Source organism: Schistocerca americana, chromosome 3 (assembly GCF_021461395.2).
Source record: "Schistocerca americana isolate TAMUIC-IGC-003095 chromosome 3, iqSchAmer2.1, whole genome shotgun sequence".
NCBI classification, from domain to species: domain Eukaryota; kingdom Metazoa; phylum Arthropoda; class Insecta; order Orthoptera; family Acrididae; genus Schistocerca; species Schistocerca americana.
In genome coordinates, this window is record NC_060121.1 from 229,439,088 (window position 1) to 229,455,263 (window position 16,176).

Below are 16,176 nucleotides of genomic sequence, written 5' to 3' on the forward strand. Positions count from 1 at the left end.
ATTATTTTTTGAGGTAATTCATCAAGCCAAGCTAAAGTTTTCCGGGCACAAAAACGTTGAGTAAGAGTTATATGTGGTGTGAACTCAAGAACATCCTGCAGAAGCCTGTCTAGGGAACTAGGGATACTAACTACTGCTTCCCAATATATTTATTTCTTAATGAAATTTGTCATTAAAAATATATCACTTTTTCAAACCAACAGCTCAATTCATGGAATCAATACTAGAAATAAGAATAATCTTCACAAGGATTTAAAGTCACTTAGTCTTGTACAAAAAGGTGTGCATTATTCAGGAACACACATTTTCAATAACTTGCCAGCAGCCATAAAAAGCGTAACAACCAATGAAATTCAGTTTAAGAGAAGCCTAAAGGATTTATTGGTGGCCAACTCCTTCTACTCCATTGATGAATTTCTCAGTAAAACCAACTGATTTGTATATAAGTACAATATAACTTCTGCACAATTTCAGTGCAGTAACGTGTTCATTGAAAACTTGTGTGTGTGTGTGTGTGTGTGTGTGTGTGTGTGTGTGTGTGTGTGTGTAAGTACAATCTAACTTCTGCACCATTTCAGTGCACTAATGTGTTCATTGTAAATAAGTATTATAGTAGTTGTATTACATGTTTATTACCTTATAAATTAATAAAAAACTTTTTTATTTTAAATTCAGTGCATTAGTATTTGTAAAATGACTCTTTCATATAGTGTTCATTAAAAAATGACAAGCATTCCACTTGGGACCTGTGGAATGGTACATTAGCTTATTTGTTTTTGTTGTAAATATTTGTCATGTGTTATATCCTAGCCAGTAATGCCACCCGAGCCCGCTGCCAAAAAGGTTGGCAGCATCAAAGTCCGGACGCCGTCCGCATAAGCAGCGCCAGCGAGACAGGAAATCGCCGCAAGTCTGCGCGCGCCACCGCTGGCTTCTGGGTTCTTAAGCGCTGGAGTCGCGAGCACTAGGACAGTTTTGTATTCGCCGCTCAGTTGTATACTCGCCACCGAATTGTGTACTTGCTAGTCAGTTGTATGTTCATCGCAGCAGAGTTGTTGTTTGTCGTCAGCCGACGCTGACCTAGCCGCTCCGACTCGAACTAGACAGATTTCTGTAGACACGGAGTTCACTACTGTGTTTCTGTATCTTCGTTAATAAAGATAAGTATCGACTTTTATTTAATCAGAGTGTTTGGGTTTTCATCTTTCTGTTCACTGTTCCAGCGGACCGGTCGGCCCGCTATTAAAAGTGTGGCGGTGACTTCGTAAGCCGTTTCTACAGCGAATTGCTTGTCGCTACGAACGCCGCCACAAAATCATGTATTGTTGTTTTTCTGACATGTTCCACATCCTGGAGGACCTCCTCACTACGGATCAATTGGAATGAAAGTAAATCTAATCTAAAAAAAAAAATACATTTCAAGAAATGTGTTGTACAAGATTGTTAGGACATATCTGGGCTTTTTAAAAAGTGTGTGCTAAGTGGGTTCCTCGAATTTTGTCAGACAAAAACAAAACAAAATGAATGGCAACTGCATTGACATTTTTCACTTGCCATGAAAGGGATGGTGATGAATTTTTGAAACACAGTGTCATTGGTGATGAGAACTGCATATCACTTTTCACACCAGAAACAAAGTGGCAGTGAATGGAATGGTATCACTCACAATCCCAAATTAAACTGAAAAATGCAAAACAAATTTTGAGCACCAGGAAGATTATGGCTACAGTGCTATGGGATCTCCAGGGTGCCTTGCTCATTGACTATATGCCTAGAATTGAGACTTTAAATGCAGTGGCCTACTGTCAGAAATTTCAACAACTTTGCCATGCCATTAAAAACAAGTGGCATGGAATCCTAACAAGTGGAGTCATCCTTCTTCATGATAATGCATGGACACGTGCAGCAGGAGAGGCACAGGACTTGCTTGAGGAGTTTCATTGGGAAATGTTTCAACATCCATCATACAGCCTGGACTTAGCCCCATGTGATTATTACTTATTCCTAAAATTGAAACATTTTTTGAGTGGACGATGCTATGGAAGTGATGATGAACTTAAAGTAGATGTTAATCAGTGGTTCACCAGCATGGCAGCAACTGAGTGTGCAAAAGGCATAGAAAAGCTGGTAAAACAGTATGGCAAGTGTCTAAATTGAAGAGGAGACTATGTAGAAAGGTAGTTTAGGTACGAAATTATGGGTAAAATACTTTCTTGTTTAATTATGTAAAATAAAAATTTCTGTAGAAAAAGTTTTTTACTTTCTGAATGACCCTCATAGTAAAGACTGCATATTTTTTACTGTCAGATGAATGTCATAACACAAAACGAAAGAGATAGAGGACTTAAGAAAAATATAAATTTCATTTAACATTTGCTAGCCACAACTGTCTCAAACAGAACGTTTTCCAAAGGTAGTTGTGTAAACATTTTTATATGTTTGGAAATAAAATTGTCAGATCTAGATTTAGAACTGAACCGAAAGATCAAAATAACATCTGAAATTTGGAAAGTGAATAATCAGTCAGCAGCTAATAACATTATTAGACTGCAGTTTACGCCCTCCTAAGGTCTTGAGGGAATAGTGTTATTTGACTGTCTTCCAGTACAACAACCAAAATAATTTATCATTACACAAATCTAAATCTGCAATACCATTCATTAAAATACAGAGAAAAATAGTGTAAGACAATGTACTCGATTTTAGGAACATTGCTGATTTCACACAGCATAAACCAGTTCTACCATATTGAACTTTCACTTGTTCAGACGATGAAAAGTAAATTGCTTTTTGATTTCACACTAATCAGACTTTAAATAACATACATGAAACTAACATTTAGAGAAATACCAGAAAGAAGATATCTGTCTAAAATCGGGCAGAACAAACCCTATACACCAACTGCTAAAATAAAAAAATTAGAAGTAAGTAAAATTGTCAAACACCTTTTACTTAAACTAACATACACACACACACACAAACACACAGCAAAGGTAATATTGCATACAAAGTTTTTTGACCTTGTTTAAACTGTTCCTTAGGGGGAAGCAAGGTAGTTGCAGGTATGATGAGACTGAAAAGAATCAGAGTGGGAGAAAGAGAACCTGGCATTAATGTGGAGGGAAGCAGCAGCAGCAACAGCAGGGAAGGTTATCTCACTTGAAGAACTCAATCCTCTCCCCATCGATAGCACGCTGCCATACAGCAGCAGGGCCACCAACATACACTGTTCCCAGTATCATCACCACGGTGACTCCTCCAAACATTAGCACTGTTTGTAAAGCATCAGTCCATACAACAGCTTTCAGTCCTCCCTGAAAAAAAATAGCAGTTACAAACTATATATGCCACGATTCAAACACCAAGTTTTCAAATTGTGTGTAAATAATTAAAGAACTGGTGCTTCCGTTACAAGCAGTTCCTGCTATATGCTGTGTCTTCCAAATGAAAACGTAACATTATTGTGTATTACAAGGTTTTTATTTTCATTTGAGCTGATGTGGGAATCAAGAGAAGTAGTTTTACATAAAATTCACCAGCACAAGTGTCAAGTTTTTATTTATAATTACAAAACTGTTTTCGCTAACACCAACAGAGTATCTGTTTCAGAATAAGGAACAATATACCATGTTATTACAAACACATGTGAAACCAAATGTACTAAAAAGTATTTAAAGCTATATTACACATGTTCTGACCATGAGTTGTCACTTGACAAATTATTGTTAAAATGGTTTTCAAGCTTTTTAAAAAAATGTAGTTTTTCATATTGAATTTATAACACAAAATTCAAACAAAATCATTTGCTCCTGATGCTGTTGATGAACTCATCACCACCTAAAATGCTAGAGAAACTTTGCCTGGATAAACTTCAATCTATTAAGGTAGTACTGAAAAAGGAAAACTGTGATATTTGTGGCACTACAATTATAAATTATTTTGTGTTTGAAGGAAAATGAATAAATGCCCCCCCCCCATCCACACACACACACACACACACACACACACACACACACACACACACACACACCAAATCTTGTTTGATCCTTGATTCACAATATTTTAGCAAAACATGAACTGGCAGTTAATTCATACTACCTAACTTTTTTGTGTGGAGTTACAAGTTAGCTCAAAATTGAAAATTAAAATCATTTGACTCTGAACAGAAGATATCTCAGCAACACAATAGGCTTTTTCTCAGGCAGTTGTGGATGCCATACCTGTTATGTTTACTGAAAGATGAATGTGTAGAGCTAATGTAATGACAGTCTATTGAAATTCAGTTTTCAAGTTGAGATGCACATCTTCCCATTCTGGAAAGTGAATACTAGTGTTTTTCTGATGAAGCAACAACTTAATGTGTGGATTTAAAAGGAAAGAAGAAAGATCACAGTTTGGAGTCCTTTCACTGTTTAGATCATTAGGCACAAAGCACAAACTCTGACTGCACAAGGGCTGGGAAGGCAGTTGGTCATATCTTTATCAAAGGAACCATTCCAACATTTATCTTACTGGTATGTGGTTTAGATACTCCACAGAAAACCTAGGTCCATATGACTGCAAAGGGATTTTAACCATGTTTCTCCTAAATGTAAATCCAGTGTCTTAACTTTTACATTATCTTTTCAGCCTGTGTGGATATACCGTTCCTATGTGATACTAATAAATTCAAATACTGCATCAGTGGCCAGCCAAGTTGTTAGGATAAACAGCATATAAGTTTTTAAAAAAAGGAAGTCTAAAGGGCAATAATTAATATATTGTGCCCTGATTTGTATATTCATTATTCCTATAGACTTGTATCATGTTTCATTATTCGTTTTTCATTGCAATAACCTGTGACATTTACATTCAGAAATGTGTGGGCTACAGCTAAAATCTATATCTAATTTCAAGTTGTGGCTTCATTTTATTTATGATGCTAGCAAAGGATTTTTGGGGCTCAATTGTTATTCAGAACTCAACATACTTTTCATTAGTGCTGATGAAATATTTAATGGGAATTCAAAAAACAATTTTTACAGCTAGAGCACTCTAGTGCAGACATGGCTGGAAGAACAGGTACCAAGCATTCATACAACTGATTCGCCTTGATGGGCAATGAATCCACCACCTTCAGTGTGGATACACAAATACATTCGACCTTCTGCAAGGATCTCAAAGTAGCATACATGGAGGACATGGACAGGGACTGTCAATAGGTGGCATTAGGTGGGAATGTGGGTCAGGCAAGAGGCATGCTGAGCTAGTTCATACAATTGCGATAAACACTGTGCCCAGGTGCCTCAGTGGTTAATGCAACTGTCTAGTAATCACACATTTTTCACTCATTACTGCTGATTCCACACAAAGTCGCAATACAGCTGACCTCAATAGTTCCCCTCCTTTCCTTTCCTTTCTCTCATTGCACCTTCAGTTTTCATAACATGTATCATAGCTGCGGATTCCGCATAGTGTCTGTTCTTTCAGACATGTCTGAAAGAATAGACACCACACGTACATATATAATTGATATATACAATATATACAGGGCTATTACAAATGATTGAAGCGATTTCATAAATTCACTGTAGCTCCATTCATTGACATATGGTCACGACACACTACAGATACGTAGAAAAACTCATAAAGTTTTGTTCAGCTGAAGCCGCATTCAGGTTTCTGCCGCCAGAGCGCTCGAGAGCGCAGTGAGACAAAATGGCGACAGGAGCCGAGAAAGCGTATGTCGTGCTTGAAATGCACTCACATCAATCAGTCATAACAGTGCAACGACACTTCAGGACGAAGTTCAACAAAGATCCACCAACTGCTAACTCCATTCGGCGATGGTATGCGCAGTTTAAAGCTTCTGGATGCCTCTGTAAGGGAAAATCAACGGGTCGGCCTGCAGTGAGCGAAGAAACGGTTGAACGCGTGCGGGCAAGTTTCACACGTAGCCCGCGGAAGTCGACGAATAAAGCAAGCAAGGAGCTAAACGTACCACAGCCGACAGTTTGGAAAGGCTGAAGCAGAAGCCTTACCGTTTACAATTGCTACAAGCCCTGACATCTGATGACAAAGTCAAACACTTTGAATTTTCGGCGCGGTTGCAACAGCTCATGGAAAAGGATGCGTTCAGTGTGAAACTTGTTTTCAGTGATGAAGCAACATTTTGTCTTAATGGTGAAGTGAACAGACACAATGTACGAATCTGGGCGGTAGAGAATCCTCATGCATTCGTGCAGCAAATTCGCAATTCACCAAAATTTAACGTGTTTTGTGCAATCTCACGGTTTAAAGTTTACGGCCCCTTTTTCTTCTGCGAAAAAACGTTACAGGACACGTGTATCTGGACATGCTGGAAAATTGGCTCATGCCACAACTGGAGACCGACAGCGCCGACTTCATCTTTCAACAGGATGGTGCTCCACCGCACTTCCATCACGATGTTCGGCATTTCTTAAACAGGAGATTGGAAAACCGATGGATCGGTCATGGTGGAGATCATGATCAGCAATTCATGTCATGGCCTCCACACTCTCCCGACTTAACCCCATGCGATTTCTTTCTGTGGGGTTATGTGAAAGATTCAGTGTTTAAACCTCCTCTACCAAGAAACGTGCCAGAACTGCGAGCTCGCATCAACGATGCTTTCGAACTCATTGATGGGGACATGCTGCTCCGAGTGTGGGAGGAACTTCATTATCGGCTTGATGTCTGCCGAATCACTAAAGGGGCACATATCGAACATTTGTGAATGCCTAAAAAAACTTTTTGAGTTTTTGTATGTGTGTGCAAAGCATTGTGAAAATATCTCAAATAATAAAGTTATTGTAGAGCTGTGAAATCGCTTCAATCATTTGTAATAACCCTGTATAATATAGTTGATATAATATAATATAATTGAGATACATAATTGATTTGCCTCAATGGGCAATGAATCCACAACCTTAGTGCAGATGCACAATTATATGTCTACCTCCTACGGGAATCCCAAAGTAGCAAGCGTGCAGAGGGGAATGTAGGTCAGCCGGGAGGCATGGTGAGGTAGTCCATGCAGTTGTGATAAGCATTGTGTCCATGTGGCACATTGGTTAATGCAACTGCCTAGTATCCAAGAGATCCCAGGTTTGAATCCCAGTCTGGCACTCATTTTCACTTGTCCCTGATGATTCCGGATGAAGTCCTGATGCAGCTGACATCAGTAGTTCCCTCCCTTTCCTTTCTCCTCACTCTGCCTACAATTTACAACATATGTAATTGCCAAAGAAGAGATGGCAGGACCAAATTCACCAGAACAGGTGAAATCACCTAATCCGTGAAATTTGTTTACAGCAGAAGTAAATTTTTTATGTTAAGTTAATATGCCATTGAAATGCATAAGCCTACATCAATCTTTTCTGATAACAGGAAGTGTTAAAAATTTAAAATTATGAATTTTCATGTCTATGATTACAGGAGGGACAGAAAAAAAAGGTTACTCACCAACATTGTGTAAAAGATGCAGACGATACAAACAACAGGTGTTACTAAATGCAAGTTGAAACCTGTAACTGAAAGGGACTAGCATTGATTTCTGTTTGTATGTCAGAACTGAAGATTAATACATTCTTTTGTATCATTAATTAATATTAAAAACAAACATTTCTGCACTGTTTTCTATTAATATCCATAAAGAACAACACTCTGGAAGACAAACTAACCTTGACTGAAAGCAAGAGCTGGCACATAGATGACTATGGGAATATAGAGCATCTGAAACAAAGATTATGTGTCTTACTGTTAGACAATAAATTACCAATTCATACTTACACTGTATTGTATGTTACTTACAAGTCCATTTATAATATTCACTTTTTAGTGAAGCAGTGCTGCAGTAATAACAAAACTAAAATGTTTTGTTACATATAAAGATATCCAGCTATTACATTTACTGAAAATATTGTGTCCACAACTTTGCAGTCGTGAGTATTTGCCAAGAGCATAAAGAATATTTTGCCATATGTCCAGAAAGATTGTTTTCATTTATATAAAAGCTCAATTAATTGATGTGTCAAGAATTACACTACTGGTACCATATTAATCATGCAATGTCATATTAAGCAGTGATGCAGGCGCTGACTTTCCAAAATTTCTGTCGATGCATATTGAGGGCAGAACATAGGGGAATTTAGAGATTTCTTTAAAATTGTTACCTTTTATTTATAGTAAAGGGATATGCTGTGATAAAGTAAAATGTACCAGTACTATAAATGAAATGAAATGAGTACTGGGATTATCCTGGAATGAAAGCAATGCACTGACCAAGTGCATTAATGGGTTTAGTTTGTAAGAATATGTCATTTTACTGTAATGAATGTTCTCAACGTATGTAATCTTAACATTAATTTATCTTTTATGTATTAAATTATTAGTCTGCTTTTCAACTTTTGATTCACTGATAAAGCGCCAGTTAGATCTGTAATTAGCCCGTATTGTATACTTTAAACAATTTATATGTACTATGTAAGAGGCAATGATATTATCAACCTGTTCAGTGGTGTGTCAACTATTTCTTTATAGAGGGGTGGGGGCAAGCAAACCCATTTACTGATTTTGTCTTTCAGCAAAACCTTTAAGAATATTTGCATGCTGATATTGTGGGAAGGTGTGTTACATAATCAGCACTATGTTGTTCTACAGAGAGAAACAACTCATTAATACTAATATGGACCCTATTTTATAGGTCTTGCTCTTGAAAACAATTTCATTGCTTTCAATTTTAAAAAGACATCATTTATCTTGGAAGGCACTGGTCCTACTTTGCTTTGAGATCATTTACGCAAAGGAGCCATATTTACTGTAGATTGCAGTATCAATTGGCCAGAGAGAAACCTTTTGTTGTTATTACTATTTTACAAACACTGTGCATGACATCTTATTGAAAAAAAGAAAAACATAATTTGTTTCAAGAAGAAGAAAGCATTTATTTTGTTTTTATTTAGGCTAAAAAATTTTATGTACAATTTCCAAATTTAGTTTTCCTTTCAACATTTCGGAAAACAAATTCTTTCATGACATCCATGAGATTAATTTTTCCAGCCCTGTCTTGATGAAAATGGAGGAGGAGTGGATGGGTGAGTCTCGACTGAGTCATTGTTGATTTGAGGCAAGTTTTAAGTCATCTCAGGGCACTGAATGATCTTTCAGAGGATGCCGATGATACTGTAACTGTCATAATCAAAATGATGAGGCAAATAATAACCTGAAAGGGTTCTTTAACCCTACCAGGTTCAGCAATATTTTTCCCAATAAAGGATACATTACATGGTTGTATGCCAGTCATAATGGTTTGCAAGATGTGGAGCTATGCATGAAGCCTGTCCAGGTTTAAACCTGTTGCATGTATTCCAAGCAATTCTTCCAGACGTCATGTAGATGAAGGATGTGTTTAGGAGTAAATAATGAATAGCTCTCCAAGATGTTATACTTGCTTTCTGTCCTCTTGGCTGAACCTTCGATCAACCTCATTCAGAAGGAGATCAAGAATTTCAAACAAATCATTCCTAAGTTTTCGTTCTTGAGACAATTCTTCGGGAACGGACAGTGTTTCTGTGTGTTGTAGTTTCACTGGTATTTTTCTTGGCAGTGAGATATTTGAGTCTTTCATATTTATGTTTTTAGAATAATCTATGGATTTCTCCAACACATATCAAATGCTTCTGTAGTCCTACGATTTGCAAGACCCACTTTTAGAACTTCTACAGAATGTTTCACTCCGGCTGTAGTAAAATTTGGATTCTGTAGGGATTTGGCCAGTTCCTCACACAGTACAAACATTTCAGTTGCTACTGTTATATAAAAATACTTTCAAATTTTTTGAGCCACTTCACACAGCCCCGCAGGATTGACCTCCTTTCGTCTCTAACTGGGCTCAGTACATTCAATATTTTGGTCACCGTTTTCTGGACCCACTCATAGTTTTTCCTGAAACACGTCAAAGATTCTACTCTTACACCCATCAGGCGGGGCACATTGGAATCAGTCGTTGAGCATTTGCATTGAGATTCGTCTCATCGACACCACATGATAGCTGCATCTGCATACATGTTTTTCCTTTTTGCGGATTCTAGAACTATATTTGAGATGTCTTTCACGGTTACCAGTATGTCACACAATGGATCACAGCTTCTTGAAACTTCCTGCAGTGCCAGATCAAAACAATGATTGCTGCAGTGGATGTAGCAGCTGTTTGGCTGGTCTTGATGAAGGATTACTTTCACACCTTTGTTCTACCCTGACATATTTGCTGGATCATCGAAACATTGGGGGTGTAGAAACTAAATTTCTAGTGAGAGTCTTACAAACATTTCTTTAATGGTAGTTGTTAGTGTTTGCGCCTCGGAGTCCTGCAGACTATATAAAACCAGAAACAGTACTTTTACTTCGAGCATCTCAGGGTCAACACAACGTACACAAAGAGTGAATTGCTCCTGGACAGTCACGTCCGTCGTTGAATCTTCCATAATTCCGTAAAATGGGGAATTTTGTATTTGCTGCACAATTTCTCGCTGGATCATGTCAACCATAATTTTCATTATTTCGTTTTGTATCGCTGGAGCCAATCAAGTGTCATGGCGTTGCAGCCATAGTTTCAGTTATGGCACATCAATTGTTTTTCCTCTCATCGAGAGGTGCCATGAGGTTGCCACAGACCGTTTCATGACCTCTCAGTGCGTTCCCTGTCGACCCAGGAAACGGAGTGAACTGACAATTACTAGTAAAGCGGTTCTAGCTTTTTCCTGGGCGGTCAGCAGATATCGCGCATTTTGGGAATCATAGGTGTGCTGTTTCCACGATGCTAAATAACTGCGAAAGAATCTCGATGAAAAAAACTCTTCTTGTGTATCTTGAACTTTTGCGTAGCTTTTTTTGCGGTTACAGAAACCTTCTTTAAGAAAGCCGTCTCTTTCTGTGGTCTTATATTGTTCACTAAGGGGCTGGACCGAATGCAGTCATAGCAGAAAACACTACCATTTTTTTCTTCGTAATGTAGCCACGGATAAGCCACAAACCATTCCGATTTACAAGATCTTCCATCCTTCGTGAAACATGCTTCTCTGATGGTTGAATTTATTTTTCCAATACAGGTATACTTGAGGTCGACTACATTATGTTTTAATGTGAGAATAAGGTGTCTGCATGCTTTGACAGTCCTATGCCACAACTTCTATGTCCATCGCCTTTACCAGAAATCGTTAAGGATAAGAACGTGCAACATCATCATCACACTAACATAAAAATAGCTGTTAGTAAAACAAAGTATATTAAAGGTGAGCACATGACATAATAGCACAAGCACAGAAAGAAAGCCTTCCGTGGCGGCCGAGCGGTTCTAGGCGCTTCAGTCCGGTAGCGCGCGACTGCTACAGTCGCAGGCGCGAATCCTGCCTCGGGCATGGATGTGTGTGATGTCCTTAGGTTAGTTAGGTTTAGTTAGTTCTAAGTTCTAGGGGACTGATGACCTCAGATGTTAAGAGCCATTTGAACCATTTTGAACAGAAAGAAACACTCACAGCTGACCATAAAATATTTAGCTTACCAGCATCAATGCTTATGCTTTCTTGTATCTTCGACTAGTATTACTACTATCAGACAGACGGGCCACAGTCATGCGTAACGCTAATACAAACGATCTGAGATTTTTAGTGCTACTACCACATCCCAAAAATTTCTGGATAGGTTTTTGTGACACTGTGCAGTACCACTCCTAAAATAACAACATGGTAATAATCGATGTACACATAAAAAGGGAACGAAAAGTTAGTAACTCACCAATTGTATATGTCGCAAGTAAGAGGAATCACTGTAAACATTACTGAACATCTATATAAGTGAATTACAAAAGAGGGCGCAGATCTGACCTCAAAGCAGAACTGCAGTATAAATGGAAGAACATTAACAACAGACATAACAAACAAACTTGCACAACTCATACCAAATCGATAGCGACTGATGATTTATTAAAAGGAAATTCACATGGTAAATAAAATATTTTCGTTTGTAAAGTTAATATGTGTTACCACATTTGTTCAATGACGATCTGCCGTGTAAAGCGCTGAGTTCTTGTGTTTATTTGACATTCAACTTTCAGCCGTTTTGAACAATGTTTACCAATACATGAAACATTCGTGATGAAACTGGTGTGACATACAGAGAAGTCAAATCTCGTTTTCCGTTACGAATGTTGTTCTCAATGACATAACAGCAAGAATGTTGCCGTACTTGCAGTACATTACAACTTCTTGTCAGAAGCGACTGTATATCTTTACTTGCTGCTGTTTTCGCGACTAATTTTATTGTAAGCATTTTCTTGCATTATTAGGACATTGTACGTTTTCTTTCATAAGCTCATTCCACGAATGGCATTAATGTACTTCCACGTTATTATAGATAAAAATATCTCAGTTTTTGTTGTACAGAGAACCACTTATCTCTTGGCGTGTTATTAATCTTGTTTCAATATCTTGAACTGTTTTGAATAGTGATTGGCATGCTGCTCTTTGCATGGCATGCATAAACTTTATCATGTGCGGCGTATCACCAACATACACAATCCACTACCTCATCACTAGAAAGATACAGCTTTCCAGTCATTATAAAAAAATACTTCGGTACGTCAACTTCAATTGGTAGACTACAATGCATGACTTACAGTGCACAAAACGTGAAACGGACAGTGACGTCATTCTACACTGCAAATTCTTCAAATTACGTTCACTGAGTTATGGTACTTGATTTATAAACATCATAAAAACTATGAATAATAACGAGAAGGTAGCCACTTCACTGCCCAAGCACGGATGTTCGGCTGTAATATATTAAATGTTGTATGAAATCACATGAGAAACTTGCATAGTGAAAAGAGAAACCCCACGCAAATCCAAAAACAGTATTTTCTTATTTTTTGAGTGCAAATAGTAAAACGTTTTCCGAACAAACTAATTTCAGAAAAGGATCAAGCTTTGGCTCATTTAAACAAAACAGCGATCCAAATGGCTAAATGTTCTGTTTCCGCTTCGGTTCTTTTGTATAGCAGGGCGAGAAAAAGTTTACCACAAACAATCCAAATAATACCGCGTCTATGAGCCAGGGATAAGCAGTCGCGATAATCAGTCCGGATAATAAATAAGTGCGTACTAGACTTCAGGATAAAATTATCTATAATGCCTTAGTAAAGTGAGGGCTGTTTTTAGCATGAAAGACATTGTCTAAGCAATAATTGCCACGACTGATCGAGTGCATTGCTTCACTACTATCACAGGGTTGACTATGACAAACGTGGTCCCTAAACATAAGCAGCGTGTGTCAAATCATGAATGTATTATGTATTCCTATGAGACGTTAAAAGGGGATACTTGAAACTAGTCAAATTAATAAAATTTTCAGACAGAAATGTGAAAGTAGTGCGTTCATGAACTTCATAACAACTTCCTATATAGGAATGTTTCCGAACATATGTCTCAGTTTTCTGATCCTGCAACAGCAGTGGCCTTCCTCTTGCTGTGGAATAAAAGTATGATTCTGAGTACACTGTCATGACGCCTAATTTCAGTGGGAATGGGTTATGGAGGGCTTTTCTTGCAATGTTCGCCCCTCGTGGTCTCGCGGTAGCGTTCTCGCTTCCCGAGCACGGGGTCTCGGGTTCGATTCCCGGGATTATTCCTGCCTCGAGATGGCTGGGTGTTGTTGTGTCGTCTTCATCATCATCATTCATCCCCATTACGGTCGGAGGAAGGCAACGGCAAACCACCTCCATTAGGACCTTGCCTAGTAAGGCGGTGTGGGTCTCCCGCATCGTCCCCCTACGCTCTGTAAAGAAGCATGGGACTTCATTTCCATTTTTTCATTTCTTGCAATACTACACCTAGCCCAAACACATGCTTCCAATTACTAGTTTTCTTGCAACTTACAAGAATTAACCCATCTCAGTTCTTGATACAATGTTATATACACGTAGTTTGTGCATTTCTGTACTAGTTTAACTTATATTGTTACATAGTGATTATATAATATATAACATAATAATAACATACAATGAATAAAAAATTAGGAGTGCGGGTAAGCTACTACAAACAGCATAGTGAACGCAATATTGTGGCCAAGATAGACTCGAAGCCCACGCCTACCACAGTAGTATAAGTTTATATGCCAACTAGCTCTGGCGATGACGAAGAAATTGAAGAAATGTATGATGAAATAAAAGAAATTATTCAGATAGTGAAGGGAGACGAAAATTTAATAGTCATGGGTGACTGGAATTCGGTAGTAGGAAAAGGGAGAGAAGGAAACGTAGTAGGTGACTATGGATTGGGGGGAAGAAATGAAAGAGGAAGCCGCCTGGTAGAATTTTGCACAGAGCACAACTTAATCATAGCTAACACTTGGTTCAAGAATCATAAAAGAACGTTGTATACATGGAAGAAGCCGGTAGATACTGACAGGTTTCAGATAGATTATATAATGCTAAGACAGAGATTTAGGAACCAGGTTTTAAACTGTAAGACATTTCCAGGGGGCAGATGTGGACTCTGACCACAATCTATTGGTTATGAACTGTAGATTAATACTGAAGAAACTGCAAAAAGGTGGGACTTTAAGGAGATGGGACCTGGATAAACTGACTAAACCAGAGGTTGTACAGAGTTTCAGGGAGGGCATAAGGGAACAATTGACAGGAATGGGGGAAAGAAATACAGTAGAAGAAGAATGGGTAGCTTTGAGGGATGAAGTAGTGAAGGCAGCAGAGGATCAAGTAGATAAAAAGACGAGTGCTAGCAGGAATCCTTGGGTAACAGAAGAAATATTGAATTTAATTGATGAAAGGAGAAAATATAAAAATGCAGTAAATGAAGCAGGCAAAAAGGAATACAAACGTCTCAAAAATGGGATCGACAGGAAGTGCAAAATGGCTAAGCAGACATGACTAGAGGACAAATGTAAGGATGCAGAGGCTGATCTCACTGGGGGTAAGATAGATACTGCCTACAGGAGAACTAAAGAGACCTTTGGAGAAAAGAGAACCACTTGTATGAATATCAAGAGCTCAGATGGAAACCCAGTTCCAAGCAAAGAAGGGAAAGCAAAAAGGCGGAAAGAGTATATAGAGGGTCTATACAAGGGCGATGTACTTGAGGACAATATTATGGAAATGGAAGAGGATGTAGATGAAGGTGAAATGGGAGATACGATTCTGCGTGAAGAGTTTGACAGAGCACTGAAAGACCTGAGTCGAAACAAGAATGGTTCAAATGGCTCTGAGCACTATGGGACTTAACATCTTAGGTAATCAGTCCCCTAGAACTTAGAACTACTTAAACTTAACCAACCTAAGGACATCACACACATCCATGCCCGAGGCAGGATTCGAACCTGGGCCGTAGCAGTCCCGCGGTTCCGGACTGCAGCGCCTAGAACCGCAAGACCACCGCGGCCGGCTCGAAACAAGACCCCGGGAGTAGACAACATTCCATTAGAACTACTGACAGCCTTAGGAGAGCCAGTCCTGACAAAGCTCTACCATCTGGTGAGCAAGATGTATGAGACAGGTGAAATACCCTCAGACTTCAAGAAGAATGTAATAATTCCAATCCCAAAGAAAGCAGGTGTTGACAGATGTGAAAATTACCGAACTATCTGTTTAATAAGTCACAGCTGTAAAATACTAACGCGAATTCTTTACAGACGAATGGAAAAACTAGTAGGAGCCGACCTCGGGGAAGATCAGTTTGGATTCCGTAGAAATATTGGAACACATGAGGCAATACTGACCCTACGACTTATCTTAGAAGCTAGATTAAGGAAAGGCAAACCTACGTTTATAGCATTTGTAGACTTAGAGAAAGCTTTTGACAATGTTGACTGGAATACTCTCTTTCAAATTCTGAAGGTGGCAGGGGTAAAACACAGGGAGCGAAAGGCTATTTACGATTTGTACAGAAACCAGATGGCAGTTATAAGAGTCGAGGGACATGAAAGGGAAACAGTAGTTGGGAAGGGAGTGAGACAGAGTTGTAGCCTGTCACCGATGTTATTCAATCTGTATATTGAGCGAGCAGTGAAGGAAACCAAAGAAAAATTCGGAGTAGGTATTAAAATCCATGGAGAAGAAATAAAGACTTTGAGGTTCGCCGATGACATTGTTAATTCTGTCAGAGA

General features: G+C 38.6%; 1 protein-coding gene across 1 annotated transcript in view; it reads right to left on the reverse strand.

Moving 5' to 3' along the window:
* Positions 1-16,176, reverse strand: part of LOC124606785 (sodium-coupled monocarboxylate transporter 2-like) — a 237,205-nt gene that overhangs the window by 75,020 nt on the left and 146,009 nt on the right. Inside the window, exons 5-7 of the mRNA XM_047138848.1 lie at positions 7,683-7,734; positions 7,465-7,532; positions 3,160-3,314 (exon numbers count right to left, since the gene is read on the reverse strand). Coding sequence (XP_046994804.1) covers positions 3,160-3,314; positions 7,465-7,532; positions 7,683-7,734 — 275 coding nt within the window. The remainder of the gene's footprint in view (positions 1-3,159; positions 3,315-7,464; positions 7,533-7,682; positions 7,735-16,176) is intronic.